At 44.8% G+C, this 15,418-nt stretch overlaps 1 protein-coding gene across 2 annotated transcripts; it reads right to left on the minus strand.

Moving 5' to 3' along the window:
- Positions 1-222: 222 nt before the first annotated feature.
- On the minus strand, positions 223-3,404 carry LOC135527104 (uncharacterized). 2 transcript variants are annotated; one of them, XM_064955749.1, is made up of 5 exons: positions 2,480-3,404; positions 1,887-2,246; positions 1,532-1,642; positions 881-939; positions 223-642 (listed from the first exon to the last, which is right to left on the minus strand). In XM_064955749.1, the coding sequence occupies exons 1-5, from the start codon at positions 2,724-2,726 to the stop codon at positions 607-609; spliced, it is 813 nt and encodes a 270-aa protein (XP_064811821.1). In that variant the 5' UTR covers positions 2,727-3,404; the 3' UTR covers positions 223-606. The 2 variants fall into 2 exon arrangements, with proteins under 2 accessions (XP_064811821.1, XP_064811822.1); XM_064955750.1 differs by lacking the exon at positions 881-939.
- Positions 3,405-15,418: the final 12,014 nt, after the last annotated feature.

A 15,418-nucleotide genomic window follows, 5' to 3' on the forward strand; every position in this document is an offset into this window, starting at 1 on the left:
AATGCATAATTGTATAATAGTTCTATTTTTATTGTTTTAATAATTATTCCTAAATGTATTATTGTTGTGGTATTTACTGTAACCCATGAAACAAACAAGATAGCATACTTTCTTAAACATTGTATTTAATGTAGGTTAATTACTGTACGTTCTACAGTATTTCTTGAGTTCCAACAGCATGTTTATAGCTATAATGCACCAGCATGTACCAGTAGGGCTGTGTAGGATCATCAAACCACTTTATATTTAAACATGGTCTGATTCATCACATTATTTAAAATGGAGCTTTTAACAAAATTACAAAGTTGATTTACACAATTGTCATCAAAGTTCAACTCTTTGAAATGGACTACTAATTAAACATACTGCACATGCATTCACACTTAATTTTAGAAATTATCAAAGAAACAAGAAAGCACAAGCAGGACTGGTTAGTAACTCTGGGATTTACACCCCTTTAAACTATAGAAAACAAACTGTAATCTATGTCTGTAAAAAAAGATTGCTTGTTTCTGTTAGGTTGCAACTTAAAATGGTGGACCGATTGGATGCTGCCCCTGTTCTTTCATTTCTTTCTCCTGGTTCCAGTTGTCTTGGTGGTAAAGGTCACTGCAGTGTATTGTAGCCATTCACCACTGAATCCTTGAGAAGAAACATGGAGAAAAATTAAGATTTAAGAATTCCTAAGATGAGTGAATCACTTCCACAAGGCTTTGTTACAGAATAGTAGTCGCAGAGCAGGCATCTCAAATTGCTGGCCTCAGTAAAAAATATAGCATTGATGTTATTCATTAAGTAATATAGTAGTCACATACTTAAAAAAAAATGTATTAACCCCCCCCCGGAGGAGGACATACTTTTTGAAAGCTAAGATTTGTACCTGTTGACCCAACTGGTCAGCACTGAGAATGGCATCACAGATTTGTAGAGATGTGTCATCTGTTTCCACAGTATAAGTCATTGAAATTATGACAAAATCATTAGAAAAAACAGCAACAACAGTGTGACTTTTCCAGTAACAGCTGGATTAGTAAAAGTGCACATGATAGAGAAAAATACCAAGAATGGTGCCTACATAACAGTATCCTGCCAGCATAACAGCATGTTGGGAGTGTGTGAGCAAGTTGACACTGTGACACAATGTCAGAGATATATAAAGATAAATAGGAAATTAGAGCACTTGACTTGTAACCAGCTCACACTCTTTGAATAGCTGCTCTGAGCTTATTGTCTCTAGACTGGTTGCCAAGGACACTAATAAATCACACTAACATTGATTAGACTACAGGAAAATATTCAAACAAGTAAGTATTTTTTCCAACCAAATTGTGTACATAGGACCTACATTATATATATATATAAAAAAGGTCCAACTTTGAATAGCCCCCCAACATGATGATTTGGATAAATATAATTAAATTATTTAATTGTTTAAAATTCAATGTTTCATATAGTCAAGAAAATGGCAAATTATAACACCAGTTATTTAATTATGACAAAAGTTAAATTTCAGCACCAGTTTAATACTAACCGTTTGTTTCCTTTTGACGTGAGTGGATGAAGAACAGTAACACAGCATTCAGCATTAGAGTTCCACACAGACTAATACCAACTGGAACCAGCACAATAAAGTCCATCCCTACTACAAATACATGGAGAACATAATAACAATACAATAAAAACAGCATTTTATGATCTAATAACAAAATAATGAACAATAGGAACTTCTTTGTCCAACCTTTTAAAAGACTGCATATTAAGTTCCATATATCTTAGTAGGCATTTTAATTGATTGTTGACCTCAGTTTGTTATTATGGTGCAATGTTAATCAGTTCTAAGGTTATGAGGCATCTTCCCTTCTGATCATTTACATACATAAAAGTACCTTTGACATCCAGTTTTGTTCCATTGCCAAACAGGATCTCGCCACATATGGCCACAGCACAGTAGTAAGTCCCAGCATCAGAGAGACTGAGGTTGTTCTTGGAGAGGCTGTAGACACAGCTCTGTGTAGGAGAGGGAGTCTCAGGGCTCTTCTTACACGCATCACTCCTGTTCCCAGGGGTGTAAATGACTCCTGGATGGGATTCTCCTGATCCGGCTCTGAACCAGTACACACTGTGTTCTCCTGTACAGGTCTCAGAGAGTACAGTACACTGTAGAGTCACAGAGTGTCCTGGATGGACTGGGTCAGACACTGGCCTCTGCACTATAGTATGGTAGTGTGACCTTTGGTGATTCTTACCTAAATGGGATACATGTTTTGATTCCCTAATGTATCACATGCTTCACAAAGATTCGAAGAGTTCCGTTTTGTCAGCTAATTGTATGCATTAATGAGGGTTTTTCTTTTGTAATAACACATGTGTATGCTACTACTGGCATTAAAAAAAATCAACATCACAGTGGGTACGATGCGAGCTGTGTGAATAACATGTAAATGTACTAATGTTAATAGTATTTAGATACTATGATTACCTTTCAATAGTAAAAGAGTCCCATTGATAAAGTTGACTTCATAGGCTGTTCTCGCTGCACAATAGTAAACGGCTTCATCTGTTGGGCCCGTGTTTGTAATAGCAAGTCGATACATCCCATCAGCATCAGCCTTCTCCACATTGACACGTGAATGGTTAAAGTCCTTGTGCCATACAGGCATATCATATTTTGTCATTGTTACAATAGTTTGAGGCTTTTGCCCCACCATTTGTTTGTACCAGAACATATTGATATCTTCCTTTGAAAAAACACAGTATAGTGTCACTGGGTCCCCAGGATGAACCTCCCGAATTTGAGTTTGATACTGATCATTGCATTTTGTCACATCTGTAAAAACACATTTTAGAACCCTGCCAAGTAATATACAACTATTGCCTATGTTAGAAATTGATACAAGAAGCACTCAACTTAAATGGGAAAATACGTATTTATTTTCTGTAACACCTTCATTTGTGTTTGAGGTGAAACGTTTAACAATTTATTTAACGTTCACAGTCTTTATCCATATGCACCATGTTTCCTTTAAGACTTCAAATTAGTATCATGAACTGCATATTAGAAATCCATGATAAACAGCTGCTTTCCCAGACACAGATTAGGCCATCTCCATGTAGAATACTTTTAGTCCAGAACGAGGGTCTAGGAAATAAGCCATTGATGATTAATGATTAATGATTGAAAAATAGGTTAAGTTTGGAATTTCACTTACACATCAAACTGAGAAGTACCACAATCACTCCAATTTTGATCATCTTGGTTAGTAGCTCTTACACATCTGGTGCAGTTGTCCTCTGCCCATGAAATGCAAAAATGGCAAGTCTATACTCACAGACCTATCTGATAGGCCGGAGAAAACTAAATCATGCTACACTTAAGGGACAGAGCTTAATGTATTGGGGGGAGGGACTTGTCCAACTCAAAGTGTCATTAAAAAAAGCACCCCCCCCCCAAAGTTACAAATATTTTCACATGACCCTCCCCTTCAACTATAAAAACATGCAACACGCTCCCTCTTCATAAAATTAACTCAAAATAATGTTTACAACCACAAATAACACATGCAATACATTTTGCACCAAGAGGTTTCTGTGCCAATGCACCACACAACCAATAAACAAAGCATACCGACTTCAGTCACTTCTATATCATGGTTTGCAGTTTCAACACCACAATAACTAGACAAATAGAAAATACATCCCTTCCTACCTTGTAGGCTTACCATGTATTGAAGGGTTGGCTTGACAATCTCCGAATGTAACCGTCTCTTACCGTTCATCAATTGGCCGCTGCACAGTTTGGATTCATTCATTGACATTATTTGTTAGTAAAAAAAATACATACAGAAAGATTTTTTTAAGTAAACGGGATTACACAATAAAGTCGGGAATTTATTTCCATTGTTGTACCTATTTTGCACATAAATAAATGTGACTAGTTTCTGGAAACTAGGGGTATGTCGAACATCACTACTTTGCAGGAGAGCAATTTGAATGTACTTTTTAAAAATCTAAATGTGTTTCTTGGCAGAAATGCCTTCTGGAGCATGTGAACTTTCATGTGCCTTAAGAAGAAACTTGTATGTCATCTGAAAATATGAATACAATTGTTAAATTACTAGTCTAGTTGGTTTAGCAACAGAAAAAGACCACAACGTTCCCCTAGCCATGATTGGCTGAGATAATGAGTGGGCTGAACATAATGAGAGATGAGTTTGGATTGATCTGCCATGTAGCATGCTTCTGTCTATAACATGAGCTGGTTAGTATGTGTGGGTAATCCTTTCTAACGGCTTTTCTGGAGAAAATTCTGGCTTTTGATTGCAAATATGCTGACGGAGTGAAAGAGAGAACACACAGAAGGCTGTTGTATAAAATACCTGTCTTCAAATGAAGCCTAACCATGGCATCCGTGATAGAGAGGGAGAAGTGTTCATCCATGTATACAGGTAAGAGTGTGTAGCTAGCTACATTTTCAGATATTACATGTTTCTAATTTAGTCAGAAAGTCATTTTCATTTCAAGTTAAAGTATACTGTTAGCTAGCTCCGAATTTACAAATGGACAATTTGAAAACGCTCTGAGTTCATAAACTCCCAGAGTGCACTCGCAGCACACTCTGGCACTTCTGATTAAATTTACAAACACACCTGTAGTATAAACAAGCCTTTAGTCTTGAAAGCTTTGTGTTACGGTTTTCTGTTGGCGAAAGAGAGTCGGAACAAAATGCAGCGTGTAGATTGCGATCCATGTTTAATCAAAAAACGTAACACGAATCTAAATACAAATACTACAAAAAACAAGAACGTAACGAAAACCGAAACAGCCTATACTTATGTAAACTAACACAGCGACAAGGCCACTAAGGACAATCACCCACGAAACACACAAAGAATATGGCTACCTAAATATGGTTCCCAATCAGAGACAACGATAATCACCTGACTCTGATTGAGAACCGCCTCAGGCAGCCAATGACTATGCTACACACCCCACACAACCCCAAGACGAAACACACCACAAATAAACCCATGTCACACCCTGGCCTGACCCAATAAATTAAGATAAACATAATAAATATAGACCAGGGCGTGACACTTTGGTTGTTTTGTACATGGCGTCAGATGTGATTCCTTAACCTCTCTAGGGTATGTGGGACGCTAGCGTCCCACCTGGCCAACATCCAGTGAGATTGCAGAGCGCCAAATTCAAATACAGAAATACTCATTATATAAATTCAGAAAAGATAAAACTATTTTACGTAGGTTTAAAGATTCACTTCTTGTGAATCCAACCATGGTGTCAGATTTCAAAAATGCGTTACGGCGAAAGCATACCTTACAATTATTTGAGAACATAGCCCACCAGACAAATCATTACAAACAGTAACCAGCCAAGTAGTGAGTTACACAAGTCAGAAATAGAGATACAATGAATCACTTACCTTTGATGATCTTCCTATGTTTGCACTCTTCCTATGTTTGCACTCAATAAATGTTCCTTTTGTTCCTTTTGTTCAATAAAGTCTCTCTTTATATCTGAAAACCTCCATTTTGTTTGCGAGTTTTCTTCAGTAATCCACAGGCTCAAACGCAGTCACAGCAGGCAGACAAAAAAATTCAAATTGTATCTGTAAAGTTCATAGAAACATGTCAAACGATGTTTATATTCAATCCTCAGGTTGTGTTTAGCCTAAATAATCGATAATATTTCAAACGGACAATAACGTTGTCAATATAAAAGGTAAACAAGAAAGGCACTCGGTCGTGCACATGAAAAAGCTCTGTGACACGGCAGGGTCCACTCATCCAGACTGCTCTTACTCCCTCATTTTTCAGAATACAAGACTGAAACAATTTCTAAAGACTGTTGACATCTAGTGGAAGGCGTAGGGACTGCAACTTGAGTCCTAAGTCAATGGATACTCTAATGGCATTGAATAGAAAAAAAATCCTACTTCCTGAATGGATTTTTCTCAGGTTTTCGCCTGCCAAATCAGTTCTGTTAAACTCACATACATTATTTTAACAGTTTTGGAAACTTTAGAATGGTTTCTATCCAAATTTATTATATGCTTATCCTGTCTTCTGGGCCTGAGTAGAAGGAAGTTTAATTTGGGCATGCTTTTCATCCAGCAGCCCCTACTTTTCATCCAGCAGCCCCCTACCCTAGAGAAGTTAAAGAGATGGGTGGGGCTAAGGCTTTAGAGGGTGTGAACAATGCTGAATGGGTGTAGTTATGAGCTCCAAAAATATTCAAAGGCCAGTTTCTCAAAAGTGAGGTTACATGTTCATCAACTTACAAAGCAGAATTACTTTCCCACTGTTCCTCATCTGTAGTGTATGATATACACTTTTCTAGTTCTGAGTCTCTACTTTTATCCCATGCATATCCCATATATCGAACCCCAGATATATAGAGATATGCTGGTGGCATCCTATGACACAGACATGCATTTCTTTATGTCAAATGACTACTGTATCTGCTATACAGATATAAACATACAGAGGGAGGGTAATTGGTAAATTTCCGATCAGAATATTTTGTATAAAGATAAGCATTATATTGTTAGATTATAGGAGTAATGCTGGTAGGCAGTTTTCCTCACCTCAAGTTCAACTGTCGGAGACAGTTGGGGCGTCGGGGCACACTGCCTTCATATCATAGGGCTGCAGTAGCGAAAGCTTAATAATAGCCACACCATACCAAACCATCACAAATGATTCTAAACTTTATTAGGGTGATCTCAAAAGTAAGTCAAGCCATTGTTTATAAGGAAAATAGGAACAGAAGAGCAAATGTAAACCAGAGAGAAAACACACTACCCTCCCCTGTGCTCCTCCAAAAAACCCACAACCCTCCCCAATGCAAAAAAAAGTTTGACAACCCTCCCCTATTTTGGAAACCTCTACCCCCCCAGTAAATTTCGATCTGGTGCTAAACACACAGTGTTGAAATGTTGTTTTTTACATTGAATAAAAGTAAACACTCAGGGCTAGAAAAATGGTATATCATACATTACAGTTTAGGAACAACGAGAAATTAATTCTGCTTTGAATGTTGATTAACTTGTAACCCCACCTTTTGGAAAAAAGTTAATTGTTTAGCTGAAGCTACTGGTGCCTCCAAGACAACTGGAAACTTGGAAAAATACGAGGCCAAGTCATGATGTCAGTGCACTTCAGGTCAGAAAATCAGTGCTCTAGAAAGAGGCCTGTGTTCCCAAGTTGGAATTCCGAGTTGGATGACTGCTCAAAAATATTTTGCCAGTCAGAGAGTTTTTTTCAGTTTTCAGATGTCTTGAAAGCACTGAAGTCGGAAGATTTCCCGAGTTCCCAATTCTTTTCAATGCGCCAATAATGCCAACCCAAATTAATTGTCATAGCTAGCCACCATGCATGAATCTGCAGGTAGCTAAAGCTAACCAACTCGGTATCATTTTTTAACTTTTATTTAACTTGACAAGCCACTTATTTACAATGACTGCCTACACGGGCCAAACTCTAACATAGACAACGCTAAGCCAATTGTGCACCGCCCTATGGGACTCCCAATCATGGCCAGTTGTGATACAGCCTGGAATCGAACCAGGGCCTGTAGTGACACCTCGAGCACTGAGATGCAGTACCTTAGACCGCTGTGCCACTCGGGAGCCCTTCACTTTAGGCTAGAACTAGCAATGCAAATTACTTTCTGAGACACAAATAATAGTACTACACAGCGAACAATACGCATTAACTTGCTATGAAAGCGACTTCCTGACTAAATTAGAATTATAATATCTGAAAATGTACCTAGCTAGTGTCATGTCTTGTTATGTCTGTTCCTGTCCTTTCTCTTCATTCTCTCTCTCTGCTGGTCTTTTTAGGTTACCTTCTCTGTCTCTCATCCCTCAGCTGTTCTACATTTCCCCTAACTAGCTCATTCTCTCTTTCCCCACCTGTTCTCTCTTCCCCCTCTGATTAGGTCTCTATTTCTTTCTCTGTTCCTGCTACTTTCAGTGTCTGATTCTTGTTTGTGTTTTTTGATGCCAGAAGCAAGCTGTCGTCTCGTTTGCTTCCACCTTGTCCTGTCCTGTCGGAGTCTGCATGGCAGGTGCAACCTGCATTATACTACGTTCTTTTGTTCCTTTGACTACGTTGGAAGAGGATTTATGCCATTCCTGTTTTTTATTAAAGAACTCTGTTTTCTGTTAAAACCGCGTTTGGGTCTTCACTCAAGTTCATAACAGAAGAATCAGACCAAGAATGGACCCAGCGGCTCCGGACCCTTTTCACTCCGCCGTCGAGATCCAGGGAGCGATGCTAGGCAGACACGAGGAGGAATTGTCTGCTGCTCAACATGCCGTTGAGACCCTGGCCGTCCAAGTCTCCGACCTCACAAGACGGGTTCACCAACTCCACCTCGATCCACCGCCCACTTCCAGGGTTTCCGAGTCTCCGGAGCCCAGGATCAACAACCCGCCGTGTTACTCTGGGGAGCCCACTGAGTGCCGCTCATTCCTCACTCAGTGTGATGTGGTGTTCTCTCTCCAGCCCAACACTTACTCCAGGAGCGCAGCCCGCATCGCCTACGTCATTTCTCTCCTTACCGGACGGGCGCGTGAGTGGGGCACGGCAGTCTGGGAGGCGAGGGCTGAGTGTATTAACCAGTATCAGGACTTTAAGGAGGAGATGATACGGGTTTTTGACCGTTCTGTTTTTGGCGAGGAGGCTTCCAGGGCCCTGTCTTCCCTATGTCAGGGGAATAGATCCATAACGGATTATTCTATTGAGTTTCGCACTCTCGCTGCCTCTAGTGACTGGAACGAGCCGGCTTTGCTCGCTCGTTTTCTGGAGGGTCTCCACGTCGAGGTTAAGGATGAGATCCTCTCCCGGGAGGTTCCTTCCAGTCTGGACTCCTTAATAGCTCTCGCTATTCGCATAGAGCGACGGTTTGATCTTCGTCGCCGAGCTCGTGGAAAGGAGCTCACGTTCTCCGTTGCTCCCCTCCCCACATCACTGCCACCTGCCGCATCACTGCCACCCTCCCCCGCCGGCTCAGATGCTGAGCCTATGCAGCTGGGGGGTATTCGCATCTCGGCCAAGGAGAGGGAACGGAGAATCACCAATCGCCTCTGTCTCTACTGCGGCTCCGCTGGTCATTTTGTCACCTCATGTCCAGTAAAAGCCAGAGCTCATCAGTAAGAGGAGGGCTACTGGTGAGCGCAACTACTCAGGCCTCTCCTTCTGGATCACGCACTACCTTTCCGGTCCATCTCCGCTGGCCCGGTTCATCTGCTTCCTGCAGTGCCTTGATAGACTCTGGGGCGGAGGGCTGTTTTATGGACGAGACCTGGGCTCGGGAACATGACATTCCTCTCAGACAGTTAGGGAGCCCAGGGCCTTGTTCGCTTTAGATGGTAGTTCTCTCCCCAAGATTCAGCGTGAGACGCTGCCTTTAACCCTCACTGTCTCTGGTAATCATAGCGAAACCATTTCTTTTTAAATTTTTCGTTCACCTTTTACACCTGTTGTTTTGGGTCATCCCTGGCTAGTGCGCCATAACCCTTCTATTAATTGGTCTAGTAATACTATCCTATCCTGGAATGTTTCTTGTCATGTAACCTGTTTAATGTCTGCTATCCCTCCTGTTTCCTCTGTCTCTTCTTCACAGGAGGAGCCTGGCGATTTGACAGGGGTGCCGGAGGAGTATCACGATCTGCGCACGGTGTTCAGTCGTTCCAAGGCCACTTCTCTCCCTCCACACCGGTCGTATGACTGTAGTATTGATCTCCTTCCGGGAACTACTCCCCCGGGGTAGATTATACTCTCTGTCGGCTCCCGAACGTAAGGCTCTCGAGGATTATTTGTCGGTTTCGCTCGACGCCGGTACCATAGTCTCCTCCTCCTCCCCCGCCGGCGCGGGGTTCTTTTTTGTTCAGAAGAAGGACGGGTCCCTGCGCCCATGCGTGGATTATCGAGGGCTGAATGACATAACAGTTAAGAATCGTTATCCGCTTCCTCTTATGTCTTCAGCCTTCGAGATCCTGCAGGGAGCCAGGTTTTTCACCAAATTGGACCTTCGTAACGCCTACCATCTCGTGCGCATCAGGGAGGGGGACGAGTGGAAGACGGCGTTTAACACTCCGTTAGGGCACTTTGAATACCGGGTTCTTCCTTTCGGCCTCGTTAACGCTCCAGCTGTCTTTCAGGCACTAGTTAACGACGTCCTGAGAGACATGCTGAACATTTTTGTTTTCGTTTACATGGATGATATCCTGATTTTTTTCACCGTCTCTCTCGATTCATGTTCAGCACGTGCGACGCGTCCTCCAGCGCCTTTTGGAGAACTGTCTTTATGTGAAGGCTGAGAAGTGCACTTTTCATGCCGCCTCTGTCCCTTTTCTCGGTTCCGTTATTTCCGCTGAGGGCATTAAGATGGATCCCGCTAAGGTCCAGGCTGTCATTGATTGGCCCGTTCCTAAGTCACGCGTCGAGCTGCAGCGCTTTCTGGGCTTCGCTAATTTCTACCGTCGTTTCATCCGTAATTTCGGTCAGGTGGCAGCTCCTCTCACAGCCCTTACTTCTGTTAAGACGTGCTTTAAGTGGTCCGTTTCCGCCCAGGGAGCTTTTGATCTTCTTAAGAATCGTTTTACATCCGCACCTATTCTTGTTACACCTGACATCTCTAGACAGTTTGTTGTTGAGGTTGACGCGTCAGAGGTGGGCGTGGGAGCCATTCTTTCTCAGCGCTCTCTCTCTGACGGCAAGGTCCATCCTTGCGCGTTTTTCTCTCATCGCTTATCGCCGTCAGAACGTAAATATGATGTTGGTAATCGCGAACTGCTCGCCATCCGCTTAGCCCTAGGCGAATGGCGACAGTGGTTGGAGGGGGCGACCGTTCCTTTTGTCGTTTGGACTGACCATAGGAACCTTGAGTACATCCGTTCAGCCAAACGACTTAATGCGCGTCAGGCTCGTTGGGCTCTGTTTTTCGCTCGTTTCGAGTTTGTTATTTCTTATCGTCCGGGCTCAAAAACACCAAACCTGATGCTTTATCTCGTCTCTTCAGTTCTTCTGAGGTCTCCACCGACCCCGATGGGATTCTCCCTGAGGGGCGTGTTGTCAGGTTGACTGTCTGGGGAATTGAGAGGCAGGTAAAGCAAGCACTCGCTCACACTCCGTCGCCGCGAGCTTGTCCTAGGAACCTTCTGTTCGTTCCCGTTCCTACTCGTCCGGCCGTTCTTCAGTGGGCCCACTCTGCCAAGTTAGCCGGCCACCCCGGCGTTCGGGGTACGCTCGCTTCCATTCGCCAGCGTTTCTGGTGGCCCACTCGGGAACGTGACGCGCGTCGATTTGTCGCCGCTTGTTCGGTCTGCGCGCAGACTAAATCTGGGAACTCTCCTCCTGCCGGCCGTCTCAGACCGCTTCCCATTCCCTCTCGACCGTGGTCTCACATCGCTTTAGATTTTATCACCGGACTGCCTTCATCAGCGGGGAAGACAGTTATTCTTACGGTTGTCGATAGATTCTCTAAGGCGGCTCATTTCATCCCTCTCGATAAGCTCCCTTCTGCTAAGGAGACGGCTCAGATCATTATCGAGAATGTTTTCCGAATTCATGGCCTTCCGTCTGACGTCGTTTCCGACAGAGGCCCGCAGTTCACGTCTCAATTTTGGAGGGAGTTTTGCCGTTTGATTGGGGCTTCCGTCAGTCTCTCGTCCGGCTTTCATCCCCAGTCTAACGGTCAAGCCGAACGGGCCAATCAGACTGTTGGTCGCATTTTACGCAGTCTTTCTTTTCGTAACCCTGCGTCTTGGTCAGAACAGCTCCCCTGGGCAGAGTACGCCCACAACTCGCTTCCCTCGTCTGCTACCGGTCTATCCCCTTTTCAGTGTAGCCTCGGGTACCAGCCTCCGCTGTTCTCATCTCAGCTCGCCGAGTCCTGCGTCCCCTCCGCTCAGGCTTTTGTCCAGCGTTGCGAGCGCACCTGGAAGGGGGTCAGGTCGGCACTTTGCCGTAATAGGGCGCAGACTGTGAGGGCCGCTAATAAGCGTAGGACCAAGAGTCCTAGATATTGTTGCGGTCAGAGAGTATGGCTCTCCACTCAGAACCTTCCCCTTAAGACAGTTTCTCGCAAGTTGGCCCCGCGGTTCATTGGTCCGTTCCGTATTTCCCAGGTCATTAATCCTGTCGCAGTGCGACTTCTTCTCCCGCGCTATCTTCGTCGCGTTCACCCGGTCTTCCATGTCTCCTGTGTTAAGCCCGTTCTTCGCGCCCCGCTCGTCCCTCCCCCCCCATCCTTGTCGAGGGCGCACCCATCTACAGGGTTCGTAAGATTTTGGACATGCGCCCTCGGGGCCGTGGTCATCAGTACCTAGTGGATTGGGAGGGGTACGGTCCTGAGGAGAGGAGTTGGGTTCCCTCTCGGGACGTGCTGGACCGTTCGCTGATCGATGATTTCCTCCGTTGCCGCCAGGTTTCCTCCTCGAGTGCGCCAGGAGGCGCTCGGTGAGTGGGGGGGTACTGTCATGTCTTGTTATGTCTGTTCCTGTCCTTTCTCTTCATTCTCTCTCTCTGCTGGTCTTTTTAGGTTACCTTCTCTGTCTCTCATCCCTCAGCTGTTCTACATTTCCCCTAACAGCTCATTCTCTCTTTCCCCACCTGTTCTCTCTTCCCCCTCTGATTAGGTCTCTATTTCTTTCTCTGTTCCTGCTACTTTCAGTGTCTGATTCTTGTTTGTGTTTTTTGATGCCAGAAGCAAGCTGTCGTCTCGTTTGCTTCCACCTTGTCCTGTCCTGTCGGAGTCTGCATGGCAGGTGCAACCTGCATTATACTACGTTCTTTTGTTCCTTTGACTACGTTGGAAGAGGATTTATGCCATTCCTGTTTTTTATTAAAGAACTCTGTTTTCTGTTAAAACCGCGTTTGGGTCTTCACTCAAGTTCATAACAGCTAGACTCTTCCCTGTATACATGGATAAATGCTTGTCCCTCTCTGTCACGGACGCCATGGTTGCTCTTAGTTTGAAGCTGTAATCCGGAGACAGGTGTTTTATACAACAGCCTTCTTGTCACGACTTCCGCCGAGGTTGGCTCTCCTGCCTGTTCGGGCGGTGCTCGGCGGTCGTCGTCACCGTCCTACTAGCCACTACCGATCCCTTTTCGTGTGTCTGTTGGTTTTGTCTGATTGGTTTCACCGGTGTGTAGTTTAGTTAATTAGTGTCTGTATATGTAGTAGGTTGTCCCGCCCTTGTTTTGTGCGGGATTGTTATTTGTATTCATGTCTGTTGGTGAAGTACTTGTGTCTTTATTCTCCGGTCTGTCTTTGATCCTGTGTTGGATTGTTCACCCTGTGTGTGTTGGGTTGACCGTGTTTTTTGTTCACCGGAGAATAAACTGTCGTATCACTATCTGCTCTCTGCGCCTGATTCCACCCACCTTGATAAGACGTGACAGAATCCCGCACCCGCCATGGAATCACCAGGAGCAGCCGCGTCTCCTCTCCCATCGATGGAAGAGAGGGTCCTCCATCACACCAGCGTGATTCACCGGATTGGTTCTGCCATGGACCAAATGATGGAGAGAATGGATCGATGGGAGAGGAGTGGCCTCCCCACCTCATCTCTAGCACCCCCTTCTCCAGCACCTCCTGTTCCTGCGACCACGTCTGGCTACGGGGCTCTTCGGCTGACACTCCCACGGGAGTGTGACGGATCGGCGGCTGGGTGCCAGGGTTTCCTCCTTCAACTGGAACTATACCTGGCTACCGTGCGTCCTGCTCCCTCCGGAGAGGAGAGCGTGTGCGCCCTCGTCTCCTGCTTGACTGGGCGAGCCCTCAAGTGGGCCAACGCAGTGTGGAATGGTCCGGACTTGGCGAAGGATAATTAGCCAGAGTTCACCTGCCGATTCCGAGCTCTTTTTGACCATCCACCAGAGGGTCGGGCGGCGGGTGAACGGCTGTTCCACCTGCGTCAGGAGATGAGGAGCACACAGGACTTTGCTCTAGAGTTCAGGACTTTGGCCGCAGGAGCAGGATGGAACGACAGGGCCTTGATCGATCATTTCAGATGTAGTCTCAGGGAGGACGTCCGCAGGGAGCTGGCATGTCGGGACACCACATTCACACTGGATGAACTTATCGATCTCGCTATCCGTCTCGACAACCTGCTGGCTGCCCGCGGGCGTTCGGATCAGGCCCTGTCGTTTCCACTTCCCAGCCCCCCTGCCCCTATCCCTATGGAATTAGGAGGGACGGCTCCGAGGGGGACCGGAGGAGGAGTGTCCTCCTGCACCAGTTGTGGTCGACGAGGGCACACGTCCGACCGGTGCTGGAGGAACTCGTCTGGGAGTCGGGAGGACAGGCGGAGCACTGCTCGATCACCCCAGGTGAGTAAGCACCAGACTCATTCAGAGCTTCCTGTCGGTCATGTGTATGTATTGACTTCTTTCCCTGGGTTTTTTCCCTCTCTACAGCATAAGGCGCTAGGCGATTCAGGCGCAGCTGGGAATTTCATGGATCGTGGGCTTGCGTTAAGGCTAGGGATTCCCCTAGCCACTACCGATCCCTTTTCGTGTGTCTGTTGGTTTTGTCTGATTGGTTTCACCTGTGTGTAGTTTAGTTAATTAGTGTCTGTATATGTAGTAGGTTGTCCCGCCCTTGTTTTGTGCGGGATTGTTATTTATATTCATGTCTGTTGGTGTAGTACTTGTGTCTTTATTCTCCGGTCTGTCTTTGATCCTGTGTTGGATTATTCACCCTGTGTGTGTTGGGTTGACCGTGTTTTTAGTTCACCGGAGAATAAACTGTCTTATCACTATCTGCTCTCTGTGCCTGATTCCACCCACCTTGATAAGACGTGACACTTCTATGTTCTCTTTTAGACTCCCTCTGCATATTTACAATCAAATGGCAGCTATCATACTTTGCTAAACACCAGGAATTCCACTGATTTCAAAAGTCAGTCAACTTCTTCCGTGACAAAAACACTGTTGATCACTGTTTCTTCCCCATCACTGTCATCAGAAGACTCAACAACGTCTGGTTCAATTAAAATGTTTTTACCTAAATCATGGATTTCCTCATCGTCTGATTCAATTTCAGAGTTAGCATGGCACAATCGTTCTCCAGAAAGTAGATAGCAGTAGCAACACTTTTGGAGTTCATCATGATATCTTTCAAAAAAGCCATAGTAGAAAGGATTATCTATCATATACTGAGCAGCTCATGTTATAGACAGAAGCATGCAACATGGTAGACCAATCCAAACTCGTCTCTCGGCACGTCCAACCTATCCATTATTTCAGCCAATCATGGGTAGTGGCAACGTTCCGGACTATTTACGTGGCTAAACCAACGTAATACAACCATTTTATTTGTATTTATAGGTGGCATACAAGTTCGTTATTAAGGCACATGAACATTCACTTATTCCGAGAAGA

This window comes from Oncorhynchus masou, chromosome 32 (genome assembly GCF_036934945.1).
Source record: "Oncorhynchus masou masou isolate Uvic2021 chromosome 32, UVic_Omas_1.1, whole genome shotgun sequence".
NCBI lineage: Eukaryota > Metazoa > Chordata > Actinopteri > Salmoniformes > Salmonidae > Oncorhynchus > Oncorhynchus masou.